The sequence below is a fragment of the Dipodomys spectabilis genome, unplaced genomic scaffold (assembly GCF_019054845.1).
Source record: "Dipodomys spectabilis isolate Male_0828 unplaced genomic scaffold, ASM1905484v1 ptg000004l, whole genome shotgun sequence".
Classification (NCBI taxonomy): domain Eukaryota; kingdom Metazoa; phylum Chordata; class Mammalia; order Rodentia; family Heteromyidae; genus Dipodomys; species Dipodomys spectabilis.
The window spans coordinates 6,587,078-6,604,467 of NW_024870681.1; the positions used below are offsets into that span (position 1 = coordinate 6,587,078).

Consider the following 17,390-nt stretch of genomic DNA (forward strand, 5'->3'; position numbering starts at 1 on the left):
TCTAAGCTACTCTGGAGGAGGCAGAGACAGACTAGAGGACAGAGTTGGAGGTCAGCTCTTGGAAAGGGAAGGCAGCAGTAAAACAGCCAGCCCCTATATCAAAAACAAAATACAGAAACTCTAGCAGCATGGCTCAAGGTGTAAAGAGAAGGCCTTGGCTTCAATCCCCACTGCAAAAACAAAAACAAAATTCACTGAGTACAGAGCCAGTGACATTTGAAGAGTCCCCTTCTGACAAAGGGTGAACAACTACAGCAGTGGTACTCGCTGGACACCACAGCTTGTAGATCAATGAGAAGGATAAACAGGAAGTGAGGAAAGAGGTGAGATTGTTTTTTAAAAAATTGTACACATTACCTGACTTATGTAACTGTAACCCTTCTGTATATCACCTTCATAATAACAATAAAAATATTAAAAAGTTAATTGAGAGTAAAAACAGAGGCAAATTAAAAAAAAAAAGGAGTCCTCTTTCTCTCCATCCCTGGAAGTAAGGGCCTATCTTTTTCTCCTATATAAGTTTCCTTGAGAACAACAATAATGTCTGGCCCATTTAAAAAATCCTTCTACAGTTCCTACCATTATCACTCAAGAATTTGAGCTTACTTTGGAGTGAGGGTGTGGCCTATTTAGAATGAATGCCAGCTGCAAACCTAGCCGTCAGTGAGCTAAAAGCACTCAGCAACCACCTGTGTTTCTCCACCACCCACCTGGCTGGACATAGTGAGCTTTACTGCTGACAGCATCAGGACACAGAGCCTCAGGAGCTACAGACGAAGCCTCCCTTGTGTAGGGCCTTTCCAGAGTTGCCTCCCTCTGCCAGGTGTAGTTTTCTCACCCTTCTGCTCATCATCCTAGGGCAGCTGAGAAGAGCACAGGTGTGAAGCACGTAGAGGTCCTCGGGGGCAGCTGTAGCGCTAGAAGAGGCCTAAGGAGCAGTGCATTGTGTTCCTTGGCTCTACCTCACCCAATACCCTGGCATTTGATAGCTTCAGCTGCATTAGCCAGCTCAAATCAAGGTGAGTCTTGCCTCTAATTGTTACACTGATGATTGTGAAGTCAGCTCATTGCACCCCCATCCCACCCAAACTAAGGGTGGGCCCGCTGCCCCCACAGTTTCTTTCTGCTTCCTGTCAGCTGGGTTGTCCTGCATGCTGAAGGCTGTGGTCCCCAACAAAGCAGATGGCATCCGAGGCGCTCTATAAAGTGGGGGATGGGGAGGAGGCCATAACGAAGAAGGAAACCCTCAATGTCGTAAATGCACTAGAACAACTGCCAAAACCCTTTCCAAATCCCAAGTTCATGAAACGGACCGTCGCTACCAAAGGACTCCCGCTTTCCTCAAGAGGCAGTTTGGTTAACTTATTGGAGCAAGATAACATCAATTTCGAGTAAGATACAAATAAAGTGTAGTCCCTCCCTCCTTTCTAAGGCTGGAGCCAAGGGGTTGGGGCTAGGGAGAAAGGCTTGGAAGAGGGTCTTAGACTACCCTCTGTACTCTCGGGAGGAACAGGTGTGCAGGTTGGACCTGTGGTGTACTCCCAAATCAGTTCTTAGACCACGTAGGCTGCCAATATCAGGAGACCTTAGGGAATTAGGGAGAGAGTTTCTTTTTTAAATTATCTTTGTTAGGTAGTTGTATAAAGGGTTTCAATTGCAGACCTCAGGTTATGAGTAGTACAATGCTTATTGATCAATATCACCCTTTCATTGTTGTCCCCCTGCTCCCCCATCCCAACCCTCAGTTACATAGTTCAGTGTTTTTACATAGCGTACATTGAATATAACGACTGCATTTGATCTCCCTTCTTCCCTACATTCCTGTGTCCATCTCTCCCTTGTCCTCCCCTCAGAATGTTTCAGCTTCCTGGTATTCAAATGAGTTATACCCTTGAACTTCTCCTCTAAGTATACTGTCTTTCAGTCAGTTTGTTTGTATATGCATACAGCCCTGTATATGTCATATAGGTTTGTGTTTTAGAACTAACTTCCACATGTGAGACAAAACATGAGCAATCTGTATCTCAGAGATACAATTTTGTTTGTTTTTTGGGTCCGGTCGTGGGGCCTGAACTCTGGGCCTGGGCGCTGTCCCTCAGCTCTTCAGCTCAAGGCTAGCGCTCTACCACTTGAGCCACAGCGCCCCTTCCGGCTTTTTGCTTATGTGGTGCTGAGGGATGGAACCCAGGGCCTCAAGCATGCAAGGCAAGTGTTCTACCACTGAGCCACCTTCCCAGCCCCTCAGAGATACAATTTAACACAATTGAGATTGAGGCTTGAGGTCTTTTCTGCCCAATCTGGCTGCAAACTAACATCCTCAGATTTCAGCCTCCTGAGTAAATGGTATTATAGATGTGAGCCACCAGTACTTAGTCCTCTGAGACATTTCAGTTGTGTGTGGATGTAAGCATATAGCAACTGGCCTTGGACTAAGCATTTCTTCCTTTGCATCAAGTTTTTATTTTTTTAAAAAAGAATTGTATTGATGCGCCTCATCTGTGTAAAATGTTTAAATAGTGGGAAATTGTGTGCATTTTTTTCTTTGCAACAGCAAATTCATGCAAAGGAAAAATATAAAGTAGTTAAAATGGTGAAACCCTGACAGAACTAGTGCTAGATATGTCAATATAGATGAATCAGAACAACAATGAGAGACAAGAAGCAAGCCGCAGATGGAGATGTACTGGATAATACCTTTTATTTATGGATTGTCTGAAGCCACACAAAACAATAGATCTTGTCTAGGCTTAACATACATATGTAACAGACATAAAAAGAAACACAGTGAATGATGAATAGAAAATTTTAAAACACTCTATTACCTCTGAAGGGAGGATGTTTGTTGTGGCAAAGAAGAGAAATGTCCAGAGGGGTCAAGCTATGCTAAGTGGGTTTTATTTCTGAAGCAGCAGGAGCAGTAAATGGAAGCTTAATATATTACTCTTGGTGTATAGATCTAAAATGTTTCATAGTTACAAAAAAAACAAACTGGAATAAAAAAGTTTTGAGCATTCATCTGATAAACATTGTATATAACCTAGACAATTAAATTATATATATAATTATATATTAAATCATATATTTACATATATTTTATATAATCTACAATTCAATTTACATGCTGTGTATTGTTATGTGTTATTAAAGTGCAAACATAAATTACATTAAACATTAAATGGTAAAGTCCATCTAAAGATCTTATTAAAAATGCAGCTTCTGATGGGCGCCAGTGGCTCAAGCCTATAATCCTATCTACTCAGGAGGCTGAGAACTGAGGACTGTGGTTTGAAGCTGGCCCAGGTAGAACAGTCTCTGTGAGACTCTTGTCTCCAATAAACTACTCAAAAACTGGAAGTGGCACTGTGGCTCAACTGTAGAGTGCTAGCCTTAAGCCCAAAAAGGCTCAGCACCTAGGCCAAGAGTTCAAGATGAGGGGACTGGAGGGAAAAATGCCCCTTTCTCAGCCAAGTACGATGGTACACACATGCCTATAATCTTAGAAGGCCAAGATTAGGAGGTTCTAGGCCAGCCTGGACAAAAAAAGTTAACAAGATTCCCATCTCAACCAACAAGGGGATGTGGTGGTACCCATCTGCAGTTACACAGAAGGTGTAGGTAAAAGGATTGCAGTCTGCAACTGACCTGGATAGGTTTGGATGAGGCAGACCCCAGGTGAGGTTGGAGTACAGTACTCAGGTTGGATGGGTTTGGGCAGCAGCCTTCAGCTCATCCCACCACCCTCTCCCTCCTGATCCAGGAAGACAATGCCATTGGAGGATTCTGAGTGCAGCTCCGACGACACCAGCGTGTCCCCCATCTCATCCACCTTGTTGAATCCCATCAAATTGGCCGTGACACAACCCAACAGCAGCTTCTTCGCAGGGATGCTGGAGGGTGAGCTGAACAAGCTCAGTTTTACCACGATGATCAAGAACACAGATAAAGGAGAACTGGCTCTCTGCCCCAGCTCATCCAAGTCCCAAATGGCCACCAAGGGTCTGCTGGACCTTGACAACCCTGCGCTGGACTCAGACACATCCTCAACACGCTCTGAATCCTCTGTGGTCCTGGACGTGCCAGAGGCCCCTTTCATCTGTGAGCATACCGTCAGCGACTCTACAGCTGTGGTGCGTTTCCCTGCCGCCGCTGGTGTGCATCTGGCCAAAGCTGTGTCAGCGGCGAGCTGAGTGGGGAGTGTGAAGATGCTAGCCCTGCAGTCCGATCTCAAGGTCATGGTTTAGGAAGGGAGCGAGGGAGGGCATGCCTGTAGAGAACTCCAGTGCCAGACAGAAAGGGGCTCAGAGCTTTCCAGGTCCATGAGGGAGATTCAGATAGGGGAGATTCGTTAGGGTATCAGAGGGAAAGGAAAGATTAGTTCTAGCTTCAGGAATGAGCATGGAGGCTTTTTAGTAACTTTGAGCTGGGATCCAGAGGTAGGATCTAAACATTTAGAGATAGAGGAAAATTCCATGGATGGCTGACCCAGGAAAGGCTTACCACTGGAAGGGCACAAGATGGACTTTCTCACACTGCCTACTGTGTTCTTACAGATTGAAATCTACCTTCCTGGGCCTCCTCCCTAAAGGGTCTGGAGGTAGCCTGGGAATATGCAGTGTCAACAAGTTCCTGGGTGATACTGAAGTGGTACTTTGGGGACCCACATGTTCAGGAGCACTGTCCTGGAGGACGGAAGGCAGGACAGGGAAGAAGTTAGTATGGAGTTATTTCCCGGTGGCCTTCCAACATTGGGCTTTTCCATAAGCAGTAAGGTACATCTTTGAACACAGCATTGTGTGTCAAGAGGCCATCTATGTCAATAGACATAGTTGTTTTGCTTTTTTTTCCCTAGTGCAGGGATGGAACCCAGGGCTTCAGAGCACCAGCTAGACAAGGGCCTATCACTGAGCTACATCCCCAGGCCTGGTAGAGGTAATATGACTTGCAGTTTAGGAAAGTAACTCTAGACACTCCATTGTTGGATAGGCCACACAACTGTGGTCTCCAGATGGACAGCCTCAGTATCTGTCAAATGCCAACTCATTAGAGATTTAAATTCCCACTCAGGCCCCAGTGGCTCCCATCTATAATCCTAGTTACTCAGTAGGCTGAGATCTGAGGGTCAAGGTTTGAAACTAACCCAGGCAGACAAATCTGAGACTTGTATTTCTGATTAACTATCAAAAAGCTGGAACAGGAGGTGTAGCTCAAGTATAAGAGCACCAGCCTTGTGGAAAAAAAGGCCCTGGGCTCAAGTGTCAGTGATGGAAAGGAAAGGAGGGAGGGAAGGGGGATGGAAGAAGGAAGGAAGGAAGGAAAGGAGGAAGGTTGATTTAGAGGAAGGAGAAACTGGAAATGGGAGTTCAGATAGAAGACAGTGGGCTCAGGAACTCTGAGCAGTATTGTGAAAACTCCAAGGTGCTTAGGCAGCCTGGGCAACCACTATTGTGGATAGAAGAGCTTGGGGTTTGGAACTTGGACCTTCAGGGCAGATGTCTGCACACAGTGTGCCTTCTTTCAAACATGCCTGAGCTCCAGATGGGATGGGCATGGGAGGGGCATTGTGACTCTGGTCAGGACAGGCCAGGTCTGAGGAAGCCTCCGGCTCTCTCTTCCCCTAGATTTCCTGGACCTATTCCTTGGGCAAACAGCAGGTCAGTTTCTACCAGGTCCTGTTACAGGAGATGACCAAGAAAAAAGAAGAGTCATCCTCCAAGGGCAAGAACCGTCCATGGATCTTCAACAAGATCTTGGGTACCACGGTCAAGCTGATGGAGCTGAAGCCTAATACGAGTTACTGCCTCACTGTCCGTGCAGCCAACACAGCTGGGGTGGGGAAGTGGTGCAAGCCCTACAAGGTGAGCTGGGGAGGCAGGTGTCAGGGAGAGATCTGACCCAGGGAACCCCCCCCCCCCACACACACACACACCCATGTCCCTGGTAGCCTTCCTTTGTCAGGGCCAACAGGCATTAACTATGCTACAACCTGGAGATTTAAGAATTAAGACACACCTGGGGCCCACCAAGAAGCTTGACAATATTCACACTACAAAGCTCCTGGTCTGAACTCTTTTACTCAATGTCCAGGAACTGCCAGGTGGGGGTGGCAGTCCTGGACACAGCTGGGGTTTGTGTCATGCCTCTTTGGATCTATTTCCTGCCAGGTGCTATGTAGGATAAGGCCAAGATGCCACTTTGCAGACAAAAAGGAGACAGATGGTGAAGAGAGGCAGACACAGGGTAGGAAGGGGTCCTGAGGACTTTTCTTGTCTCACTTCAGTTTGCAACTGTGGCCACTGACTTCAACAGCTTCCCTGAGTGGAACCCCATCCAGATCACCGTGCAGCGCAAGGAACCTCAGCGAAGAACAGTGTCCATTGGGCTGGAGGACATGCGAAGGCTGGAGGATCTGGAATACCTATTTCCTTACTAAGGGGAAGGCCCAGGACACCCATCATCTTGCCATCAGCCTTGGCCCAGGGCCCTCAGGGACCAAAATCATGAGATGTACCACTAGCACCATGCCAGAGAACCACTGATTACCCTGTCAGCCCAGGGCATGGCCTGGAGGCAGGGATCTGGGATTCTCACTCCTGGGCTGGGGCCAAAGCTAGATAGATGGGAGTCTCACTCCCTGAAAGACATCTCAGGCCAGGCCAGGCTCAGCCACTGCCCACAGCTGCTAGGCTTCCTCTTCCCCCAGACCTGGGCTGGGTCCAGGTCCCTCATTAAAGAACTGCAGGTAGTCCAACACCTCTTAGTTCTGTTTCATGCTGAGGTCAACCTCAGCTGGGCTAGCAACATCCACTTCTTAGATTCAGCCAAGTACAAATGAATAAGGGGCTAGGAGCCAGGGTAGCAATGGGAGGGTCCCATTTCTCACCTGTTTATGTGCGAAGACTGTTACTCTTCACGAGTGTCCACAGTAACTGGACAGCCAGGAATGGTCAGTGCTGGACCCGGGCAGGGTCTGGCTATATCCATAAGGACCCAGGCAGTCATTTCAGCACCACCAGCTCAGGTGGCTCATCCAAAGTAGGGCGTAGTCACCTAGAGACCAGTGCAGTTTCTAGGACAATGGGAACATCCAGCCAAGTAAGGTGATGGACAGAATTGCAAAAGCATAGCTGGGATGGAACAGTAGAAAAGGACCAGATACTGGCCACTGTTCCAATGATGCAGTGCCTACCCTGAGCAGGCATACTGTGTGTGGGGATGAGCAGGAATGTAGAGGGAGCATGGAGATATAGTCTTGGTCAAAACCTCAGGAGGTCCCGCTGGGGATTACTTTTACTACCCTGTAATACACTTCACAGGGCTACCTGTACCTCTGCTGTCCTGTACAAGTCCTCCAGGACAGCCAAGGCCTTCCTCTCTGGCCCGAGAGCACAGTACTTGGGGTCCAGCAGGAGACACCCTGAGAGGTGGATGGGCTGGTGGAACTCTGGCTATATAGAATCCTCATTGTTATCAACAGGTCCATGTGGCCGGTGCCAACATTTGTCACTGGCCTCTCTACAGATCCAGGGGCAAGAGGGAAGGGCAATTTCCTGTCATGCAATGCAAGAGAGGGGCCTAGGTTCTATAAGGAATTACAATCTGAACACATAAAAATAAGTTATTTATTTGGTCATAGAGCCTGGATCTGACTGAGCCTGAACCGAGCTGACACTTGGAAGAGGAGGCAGGGGCAGCAGCGGAGGCTGCACATGGGGCCTGGCCTCCCTACCACTGCCAGCACCACCAGGAACAGAGCAGTGCCCATGGGGCCGAGTTCAGCAATAACTTTTAGCACCTCCACACCACAGGCAGGGGTCCTCTGGGTAGGACACTGCTGCGGTCTGTCAGGAAGCCATGGGCACTGGCACCAGCCATCATTTTCTGGCAGGGATGGAGTGAGTACAAGTGGGGGTTGGAGAACCGTGGGACTCTTCATCTCCGCCATCTGCAGGGAAGAAAGGGAATCAGAATGGGGATCTGAGGCTCTCTGACTTCTGGCCATGCAAATAGCTATATACTTGTAGCCTGCCTCAGATGGGAGTTCCCCTAGGACAGCCCCAGGGATGCCCACTGCCAAGCAGGAGCAAGCAGTGCTTTGGCTGTGTGTTTGCTCGCCTCCTATCTACAAAGGTTTAGTAATTCCTAAGAGACACATTAACTAGGTTCTGTGACTGCAGAACCTGAGCCAAAGTGCAGGTCCCAGGACTCCATAGTTCAGTACTCTACTGAGAACTGTACTGTGTTAGAGAGCACCCCAAGTGCCACCAGGGTCCCCCCCACCCCAATTTCTGCAGGCCTTGGCTTGCCCAGTGAGAACATGGCGTCACACACCATGGGGAAAGAGCACAGTGCTGTTAAGTCCCGAATGAAGTAAAGACAGGAGGGTCAAGCACCCCATCTGCCACCCCACTCACATCCGGAGACACTTGTCCTTCCCACCACTTGCCACTCTCTGGCCATCAGGACTCCAGTCCACGGCATATACCTAAACAAGAGGATGGGAAAGGAGTGGAGTGGTGAGGGCAGAAGGGCCAGGCACAATCCCAGCTCCCTCTGCTCCCTGGGCAGCCATACCTCATCCGCATGGCCAGGCAGGTCTGTGGCCAGCTTCTGGGCCTTCACGTCCCACACCTTCAGGGTGCTGTCACTGCTGCCACTGACCAGTAGCCGGCTGTCGGCTGACCAAGCGATCTGGTACACAGCACCCACATGGCCACGTAGGGAAGCCAGGTACCTGGGCCATGGAAGATGACCACGGATATCAGACCTTCACACATACCCCCTACCCCTACCCCTGTGCTCCAACGTGGGCTGCCTGCAAGAACTGCCTGGCCCCAGACCATTTTATTCATGACTGCTCACAACTAGTCTATAAAACTCCTCCATATGAGTTGCTTCTAGGTTGCCTCTTGCCAGGCTTCCAGATCTGTATGACTCTGTGTACCTAAGTCCATCACAACCACCTGTCTGGCACATCTGTCTGATGTCCACCCACAGCAGTTTCTTACCACTGGGTGGTATGTGGTATGGTATAATGATGGGTCAGGCCCATCCGGAACTTTTAAACCAGTATGGCCTAGCTGGGGCTGTGCGCACTAGCCAGCGTTGTCTATGAGATGTAGTTTCCTTAGTTTATTTTGTTTTTTATTTTGGTGCCAGTCCTGGGGCTTGAACTCTGGGCCTGGGTGCTGTCCCTGAGTTTTTTTGTTTTTTGATTTTTTTTTTTTTTTGGGGGGGGGGGGGGGTTCGGTCGTGTGGCCTGAACTCTGGGCCTGGGCGCTGTCCCTCAGCTCTTCAGCTCAAGGATAGTGGTCTACCACTTGAGCCACAGCACCACTTCCAGCTTTTTCTGCTTATGTGGTGCTGAGGAATCAAACCTAAGACCTCATGCATGTAAGGAAAGCACTCTACCACTGAGCCATCTTCCCAGACCCTTCCTGAGCTTTTTTGCTCAAGGCTAGCCTTCTACCACTTGAGCTACACCTGCAGTGGTTAGCTGCTGGAGGTGGGTCGCAGGGACTTTCCTGCTTTTAAACCATGATCCTCAGATCTCAGCCTTTTGAAAAGCTAGGATTATAGGCATGAGTCACTGGTGGCCAGCATCTTTATTATCCATTTCAATGAGCTGTGGCATGCAAGTTCACAATGGTGGCACATCAGTTTTCCCTGTTCCCTTTCTCTCCTGCAGGTATGTCTTACCTCTCCCTCCAAGAGCCCCTGAGCACACTGTGCCCCCCTTACAGCAGTTTCTCAGACTTAAGTGAGTAGCACCCTCTCAGCTGGCTCACAGGTCTGCACTGGAGCCCAAGGTTCCTCACTTTTTTCCAGCTCCCAGGGCATCATGCCAAGACCACGGGTGTGTGGACCACACTAACTGCATCCACCTATCGCTTCATCACCTTTAGGCCCTCTGCATCCCCATCCCTGCCTCTGCCATTAGCCTTAACATCATTTCTCTCTTGATGGAAAACAAATTAGCATTTTTAGTCCCCACTTAATGCTGAGGTAGGGGGGTCTGCATATTGAAGAGGAAGTAGAAAATAGGGAAACCCAGGCCTTTTGCCAGGCTGTGGCAAGGCCGTGAGCGGCACTGCCAAGCTCCTTCCTCTGTACACAGCTAAGAGCAAAACGGCCCCCGCTCCTCAACTTACTTGCCCGTCCTGCCATCCCACAGCTTGATGGACTTGTCAAAGGAGGCACTGGCCACGATGCGGGAGTCAGGAGAAAACAGCACCTGGTTGATGAGGGCCTGATGTCCTGTCATCCGTGCGAGGGGCTTCTTGTCCTCTGCTGGGGACCACAGGAATAAGGTGAAGTCATCTGAGCCAGACACCAGCCTCTCTGGGCCTTGGCCCTGGGCAAGAAAGCACAGTGTGTTGGATGGGGTCAGACACTGACCATTACACCGGGGACAGAGGCCATGATTAGGGGAAGTGAGACCTAGCATGGCCACAAGCTCCCCCATGACAGCAGGCAACTCACTGCCAAAATGAAAAGAAAATACTTTAAAGATAAAGCAAGCCAGGCGCCGGTGGCTCACACCTGTAATCCTAGCTACTCAGGAGGCTGACATCTGAGGATCGCAGTTCAAAACCAGGCTGGGCACAAAAGTCCATGAGACTCTTATCTCCAATAAAATACCCAGAAAACTGGAAGTAGCTCAAGTGGTAGAGCGCTCGCCTTGAGCTGAAGAGCTGAGGGACGGCACCCAAGCCCAGAGTTCAACCCCCATGACTGACATAAAAAAAAAAAAACACACATAAAAGTGTGTTCAAGAGGAATGTGCTTTCTTGGGCAGTGTGTGTATTTATATGTATATCTCATACATATACCCATGTATACATGTACCTTCAAGAGGCACAAGATACTGCTAGCACTGGACACTTCCAGAAGAAATGGATGACTGCAAGAGAGAAATTTCCCAAAATGCCGTTTTTGTCATTTTTGAAACACGACCATGTGAATGTGTTCGTGGAGTACATAAACTGTGACATGTAAACATACTCCAAGTAAATGGGCCCTAGGTGTGGAGATTTGAGGTCTGCAAGCGGAGACTTTAGAACTGGCACTGAGCTGGGGCTAGAAGGCAGAGGCTGCCAGCCTGTGGCGGCTCAGTGACAGGCCGAGAAAGAGTACAGCTGGGTGCATGTGGCGGGCACACTCACCCGCACCAGGTTGTACCGGCTCAGGGCTCTCTTCTTCAGCTCCTGCACTGTGTCCAGCGGAGAAAAGAGAGAAGGGACAAGGCTGACTAGGAAATCCAACACCAACAGCAAGCCTGCCCATGCCCATTAAACTGGACAACTGGCTCCTTCCCAGGAAGCCCTTCCCCTCCTCCCACTCACTCACAGGAGCCCTGAAGGTCCTGGGCATTAATTGTAGCCTCAGCAGGTTCAAAGGCCCCTGTGCGCAGGGCATAGTCAGTGCTGAGTGCCATGGTGTTCACCCAGTGACCATGGCCTTGAAGTGTCCGGCACAGCACACCCTAGGATAGAGGGAGAAGGTCAGGCACAGACAGACAGACAGACAGACAGACAGACAGACAGACACACACACACACACACACACACAGACATACACACACATCCAGGATAATGGGAGATGGAAGACATATATACACTCCACTCTCCACAAGAAAGGTGGCATGAGGGGGCTGGGAAGGTGGCTCAGTGGTAGAGCGCTTGCCTTGCATGCATGAGGCCCTGGGTTCGATTCCTCAGCACCACATAAAGAAAAAAGCACTGTGGCTCAAGTGGTAGAGCGCTGGCCTTGAGCTGAAGAGCTGAGGGACAGCGCCCAGGCCCAGAGTTCAGGCCCCACGACCGGACCCCCCCCCCAAAAAAAAAGAAAGGTGGCATGAGACAAGAATCAGGACTCTACTGGGCCACTCATTCACTTGATCTTAATCAAACTGCCCCTGTGGGTCCAAGCCTCTCTTCTTCTGTGAAATGAAAGCACTGGCTTATTTCATGGGAGAGAGGTTTATCAGTATCAGCCAGCCAGGTTTGGGATATGGTAGGTTGCTACAGGCTCCCTATAGCAGGGCTTTCCAAAGCTGGACTGTAGGACCTCGCAGTCCCCATAGTGTGGTACCAAGCATGGGACCCCTGTGTGAGGGGCTTCTTGTCCTGTGGCGGACACAGGAAGAAGATGAGGCCATCTGAAGCAGACACCAGCCTCTCTGGGCCTTGGCCCTGGATACAAAAGCACAGCAGATTGTATGCGGTCAGGCAAAGGTGAGCACGATGCACACCCATTACACAGCACCCCTCTGACCAAATGTCCAATACACATTCAGGAAACACTGGACTTGCTGAGGGCACAAAGTTTGCCCCAGCACGTGTGACATTGAGATTCTGCACCTCCTTGCTCTTACGTCATGGGCCCTCCAGACTTTAATGGTGCGGTCCTGGGAGGCAGAGTATAGAAGCCCATCTCCTCCCCACCGGAGGCAAGTAACTGACTGGGTGTGCCCGGTGAGGATGCGTTCACAGCGGCCTGCAGTTGTGTCCCAGACCCGCACACTGCCATCCTTGGAGCTGCTGGCCACATAGCGGCATTCCGGATTCCTGGTGAGAAACCAGACAAAAAGCTCATTTCTGGCCTGCCTGCCTGCCTATTGTCTCCTATTTCTAATTCAGAGGCCAGTGGCAATCTCTTGTTGGCATCATGGCCCAAGATGGGTCCCAGGCCCTGAGACATTCAGCCTCCCCGAAGCTGCAGGGCAGTGTCTTGGACCCTCCAAATCATTATTGGCATCAGATACCCATATCTCAAACCCCCCAGATAACATCTCCATGTCACAAAGAGAAGCAGACAGCTTTGCTCCTGGTTCATTCGCCCCACCTTGGTGCTACTTACACATGGAGGGGTTCCCAGCTCAGGCCTGTGACCCACTTGCTGTGGCCGGCGAGGGTCCTGCCCACTTGCTGTCCTGTGCTTGGGTCCCACAGGAGAATCTGAAGGACAGAAGCTCACTAAGTAATCATCTCCATCCCGTCCTACCAAAGGTCCCAAGCCAGGGAAGGAGCCCCAAGTCACTGCCTAGTTATCTTGATACCACATACCTGGCCATTCTTGCAGCCCGAAGCCAGCTTCTTGCCATCTGGGGACCAGGATATGCTAAGCACCCAATGTCTGTGTCCTAAGAAAACAGAAGAGGAGCATTTAGAGCATCTAGCAATACACGCCACACTGCAGATCCTCCTCAATGAACAACATGGGGAGGCAAGGCTTTCCAGACCTAGGGACAACACACCTAGTCCTAGAGCCACAACTCTCACTGCACAGATAATACTGCTACTTTCTAGTATTCCCTTAGGTGAAATTGGGGACAAAGAGGTTTTCCATAAACACTATCCCTTGTAATTCTCCCAATAGCACTAAGGTAGGGAGCAAAGCAAAAAAGATTCTCATTTTCCAGCTGCAAAACTGAAGCTTAGACAGAGTATGCCTTGCTCACAAAAGCTCATCTGGCTAGTCCATGGCACACAAAGATTCGCCCAGTGGTCTAGAGACTGGCAGAATCACTTGAAACTAGTTGAAAATGAGAATTCCCAGATGTACTGAAGGGAAAGCTCTGGGGGTGGGGGTGGGGGAGTAGGACAAGGCCATCAAGTTCCCAAGAGGATTCTGATATGTGCTAAAGTCAAGAAACCCCAGTGGCAGATATTGACTTTACACCAGATTGTCCCAGCTACCAGTTGGTTAGCCCCTTCCTACAACTCCTATAGACTCTCTGGCCCAATTTCTGCTTATTTGTACATGGCTAGGTGGGCTCAAGAGTCTGGTCTCTACCTGGGCACAGGCAACTGTGAACTGGACATCAAGGGGTTGGATTCAGTTCTAGGCCTCCTCAGGAACTAAAGAACTGGTAAATTAGCCACCCACTATTGTGTTTAGACACCCTCCCACCCCGTCCCATAAGCCCCAAATGGCTAAATGCACAACTGACCCTTGCAAGTGAAATGTGGTGTCTCTGTGCTGAGATCCCAGAAGCGCACAGTGGTGTCTCCAGAGCCACTGGCCAGGTACCTGGGGAAGAGAGAGAGGCAGCTTCAGTGCCATAGAGGTCTGTGGCCAGAGAGGGACATCAACTTGAGAAGAAGCTACCTGGGAGAAAAATTTCAGGGGCTTGCCTGCCTGCTTCCTTCCCTCCCTGACAAGAATAGCTACAGCTATAACTTTCTTTCTTCTTTCCCTGGTCCTGGGCGTTGCGCCCAGGGCCTTGGGCATGCTAGGTAAACTCTCTACTCCAACCCAATAGCCAGCTTTTGGAACTTTTCACACCCTCAAAGGACTGCGAGAAGAATTAAATCCCAGTTTCACATTGGAATAACAAACTCACAAAGATGAAGAGGCTCATCCCATTCACCCAGCTTGGAAGGGGTAGAGCTGAGCCTGCAGCTCAAATCTCCTGAAATCAAGACTAGGGAGGGCTCTTCCCAGGCAGCTATCCTCAGCTTTTGGAGAACAAATCACAATAGGGAAGTCTTCACTTGCAACTTGAACACAGAGCTCAAGTCTGTGATAGGCAGTTGAAGTCCCCATCAATCATAATTCTCTTTACCCCAGTCAGAGGTTGCACTTACACATCCCATCCTCAAACTTGAAGCTTTCCTTACTTTCCAGTGGGGCTGAAGGCCACTGAAATGACTGCCTCGCTGTGACCCTCCAAGGAACTGGTGCAGCGGGTCACAGCCCGGACCCTGAAGACAGCTTGGGGCTGATAGATGATGTCAAGAATCTTCTCTGTCTCCACTGCCTGGGACTCCTCCAGTGTCTTCTCCAGCGAGGAGATGATCTCAGCATCATGGACATAGAAAGCCAGGGGCAGAGGATCCTCCTGAAGGACAATGGTAAAGGGCAGTTTTCCCATGAAGCATATACAGGGGTCTGTCTGCCTAGGCCCGCCCCACTGAACTCACCAATCCAGTGTGTGTGTGTGTGTATGTGTGTGGGTGTGTGTGTGTTGAGACTACCCACTTTTCAGCCACCCTATATAGGATATCCCATTATTCTCTACTTTTTAATCCTTGAATAACCATCTCAGGGCACTCATACTACATTTTGAAATCCTTTATCTACGTATCACAATCCTGGGAAGTAGACATTAATATTCCTACTTGATAGATTAAAATAACAGACTTAAAGCTACTATTGTTGGAATTTCCATGTCCTGTTGCCAATGACTAATTCAAGGGCTTGGTGTTCTTTAAAAAGAATTCTAAGAGCTGGGCACCAGTGCTCACACCTGTAATCCTGCCTACTCAGGAGGCTGAGATTTGAGAATTGCAGTTCGAAGCTAGACTAGGCAGCAAACTCCATGCAACTCTATCTCCAATTAACCAGCAGAAAACCCAAAGTGGCACTGTGGCTCAAAGTGGTAGAGAGCTAGCCTTGAGAGAAAGAGCTGGACAGCGTCCAGGCCCTGAGTTCAAGCTCTATTATCAACAAAACAAAACAAAACAACTCTAGTACAGGATTAGAGTCCAAATTCAGCCTTTCCCAAGCAACCACACTAAACACCATGTGGGTAAGTAACATCCAAACAGCTGGTTTAAAATACAGAGTCTAGCTGGGTGCTAGTGGCTCCTGGCTTTAATATTAGCTACTAAAGAGGCTCATATTTGTGGATCACTGTTTAAGTCAGTCAGATCAGGAAAAATCTGTGAGACGAGACTCTTTATCTCCAGTTAACTAGCAAAACCCAGAAGTGGGGCTGTGGCTTAAGTGGTAGAGCCTTATCCAGCATGTGCATGTGTGGACACACAAAAAATACATAGTTTACCCTGTTGGTGTGGCTCATGCCTGTAATTCTAGCTGCTCAGAAAGCTGAGGTCTGATGATTGTAGTTAGAAGCCAGTCAAAGCCTGGGCAGACAAATCCGAGAGACTCTTATTTCCAAGTAGCTAGCAAAAAGCTGAAAGTAGAGGGGGTGGCTCAAGTAGTAGGGCGCCATCCTTGAGCAGAAAGGGTCAAGCAAGGGCTTGATAAGGCCTCTGAAAAGCCCCAGTACTGGCACAAAAACTTTAAAAAAGATTCTAGGCCTTTCTCTTGCCAGTTGGTAGCTCTATCACTTTTGAGCCTCTCCTCCAGCCCTGCCTTTTTGCTGGCTATCCTGGAGATCAAGTCCAATAGACGCTTCTGCCCCAGCTGGCTTTAACGCCCTTCCTCCGGATCTCGGCCTCCTCAGCAGCTCACACACCCCTGGACCCCAGACACTCCTTTAAACCCGCCAGAGGGCAGCCCGTTTTCGCTTTAATTAAAGCTTAACAGCCTACGTCAGGAGTCTGACACGACTGAGGGTTCCACTCCCAAATCTAAACATTCCCTCTCCCCACCCTCCCCCCCGCCCCCCGAGCCCGGACAGAGCCAACAACCTGCGAATCACTGAATCTCTCTAGGCCACGCTGTCCAGCATGGGCGCGGGAAATTAACGTCTCCCCACCCTCACCGAGGGTCACCCGGGGACAATCAGGGGAACACCGCCCCCTCCCCCGCCCCGCTCAGCCGAGGGTGGACGGTCCCGACGCCGCCCCTCCGCAGGTGCGAGGCGTCGACTCACCTGCTCCGTCCTGCGGGGCTGCCCCGGGCTGCGCGCCGGGTGGGCCGGAGCTCGGTGCGGAGAGCCGCGGGGCCCTCAGCCCCCAGCCCCGCACGCGCCCCCCCAGGCCCGTCCCGCGCGCCGCTCACCTGCGCCAGCAGCGCGTTGCACACGAGCTGCAGCCGATCGGGGGTGATGTCCACCGGCACGTCGAACGGGGAGCCCAGCAGCTGCCCGCCCTCATCCTGGAACTGCACGAGCAGCCGCTGCACGTCGCGCACCTCCACCGCCGCCTCCTCCTGCGCGATCGAGCGAGAGTGGTCGTCAGTCAGCCCCCAACTCCCACCCCGCCCAACTCCCAGCCTCGATTCCCGCTTGGGGAGCCCCTCCCGGCGCCCCACAGCCGGCGCCCCAGCACACCCACCGCCGCCATGCTGCCTTCCCCCACGTGGACACGAAGGGCCGGACGGAGCGTCGCCTGCCAGGGCTGCGGAATGTCGCCGCCGCTCACAGCGCCCGCTGGCGCTGGGAGGAGAATCCGGCCGCGTCCCGCCCGCAGCCGTCAGGTGGCTCCGCTGTCAGTCACGTGGCCTACCCGGAGGCCTTCTGTCCCTCTTCTGGGAGTTAGGCCGCTTGTTGTAGTTAATTGGAGATAAAAGTCTCGCGGACTTTCCTGCCTGGGCTGGCTTTGAACCGCGATCCTCAGATCTCAGCTTCCTGAGTAGCTAGGATTACAGGCGTGAGCCACCAGGGACTGGCTACTCTGAGTATCTTTCGACATCACTATTTCCTCACCTCTACCCTTGCTGTGGACACACCTAGGGAAGAGGCCATGAGAACTGCGGTG

The 17,390-nt window shown here is 50.6% G+C and overlaps 2 protein-coding genes across 4 annotated transcripts; one reads left to right on the plus strand and one right to left on the minus strand.

Moving 5' to 3' along the window:
• The first annotated feature begins 1,182 nt into the window (after window positions 1-1,182).
• On the plus strand, window positions 1,183-6,430 carry Fndc8 (fibronectin type III domain containing 8). The gene is made up of 4 exons (XM_042692297.1): window positions 1,183-1,391; window positions 3,758-4,127; window positions 5,619-5,855; window positions 6,278-6,430. The coding sequence occupies exons 1-4, from the start codon at window positions 1,183-1,185 to the stop codon at window positions 6,428-6,430; spliced, it is 969 nt and encodes a 322-aa protein (XP_042548231.1).
• A 1,171-nt stretch (window positions 6,431-7,601) lies between these two features.
• Nle1 (notchless homolog 1) lies at window positions 7,602-16,996 on the minus strand. Of its 3 annotated transcripts, none has more exons than XM_042694077.1 (13): window positions 16,968-16,996; window positions 16,693-16,842; window positions 14,622-14,842; window positions 13,952-14,031; window positions 13,065-13,141; window positions 12,859-12,956; window positions 12,374-12,566; window positions 11,347-11,482; window positions 11,163-11,209; window positions 10,149-10,351; window positions 8,572-8,731; window positions 8,412-8,482; window positions 7,602-7,942 (listed from the first exon to the last, which is right to left on the minus strand). In XM_042694077.1, the coding sequence occupies exons 1-13, from the start codon at window positions 16,974-16,976 to the stop codon at window positions 7,930-7,932; spliced, it is 1,458 nt and encodes a 485-aa protein (XP_042550011.1). In that variant the 5' UTR covers window positions 16,977-16,996; the 3' UTR covers window positions 7,602-7,929. The 3 variants fall into 3 exon arrangements, with proteins under 3 accessions (XP_042550011.1, XP_042550020.1, XP_042550024.1); XM_042694086.1 differs by having other exon boundaries at window positions 16,693-16,839; window positions 16,968-16,988; XM_042694090.1 differs by lacking the exons at window positions 12,859-12,956; window positions 13,065-13,141; window positions 13,952-14,031; ... (1 more) ...; window positions 16,693-16,842; window positions 16,968-16,996 and having other exon boundaries at window positions 12,360-12,446.
• Window positions 16,997-17,390: the final 394 nt, after the last annotated feature.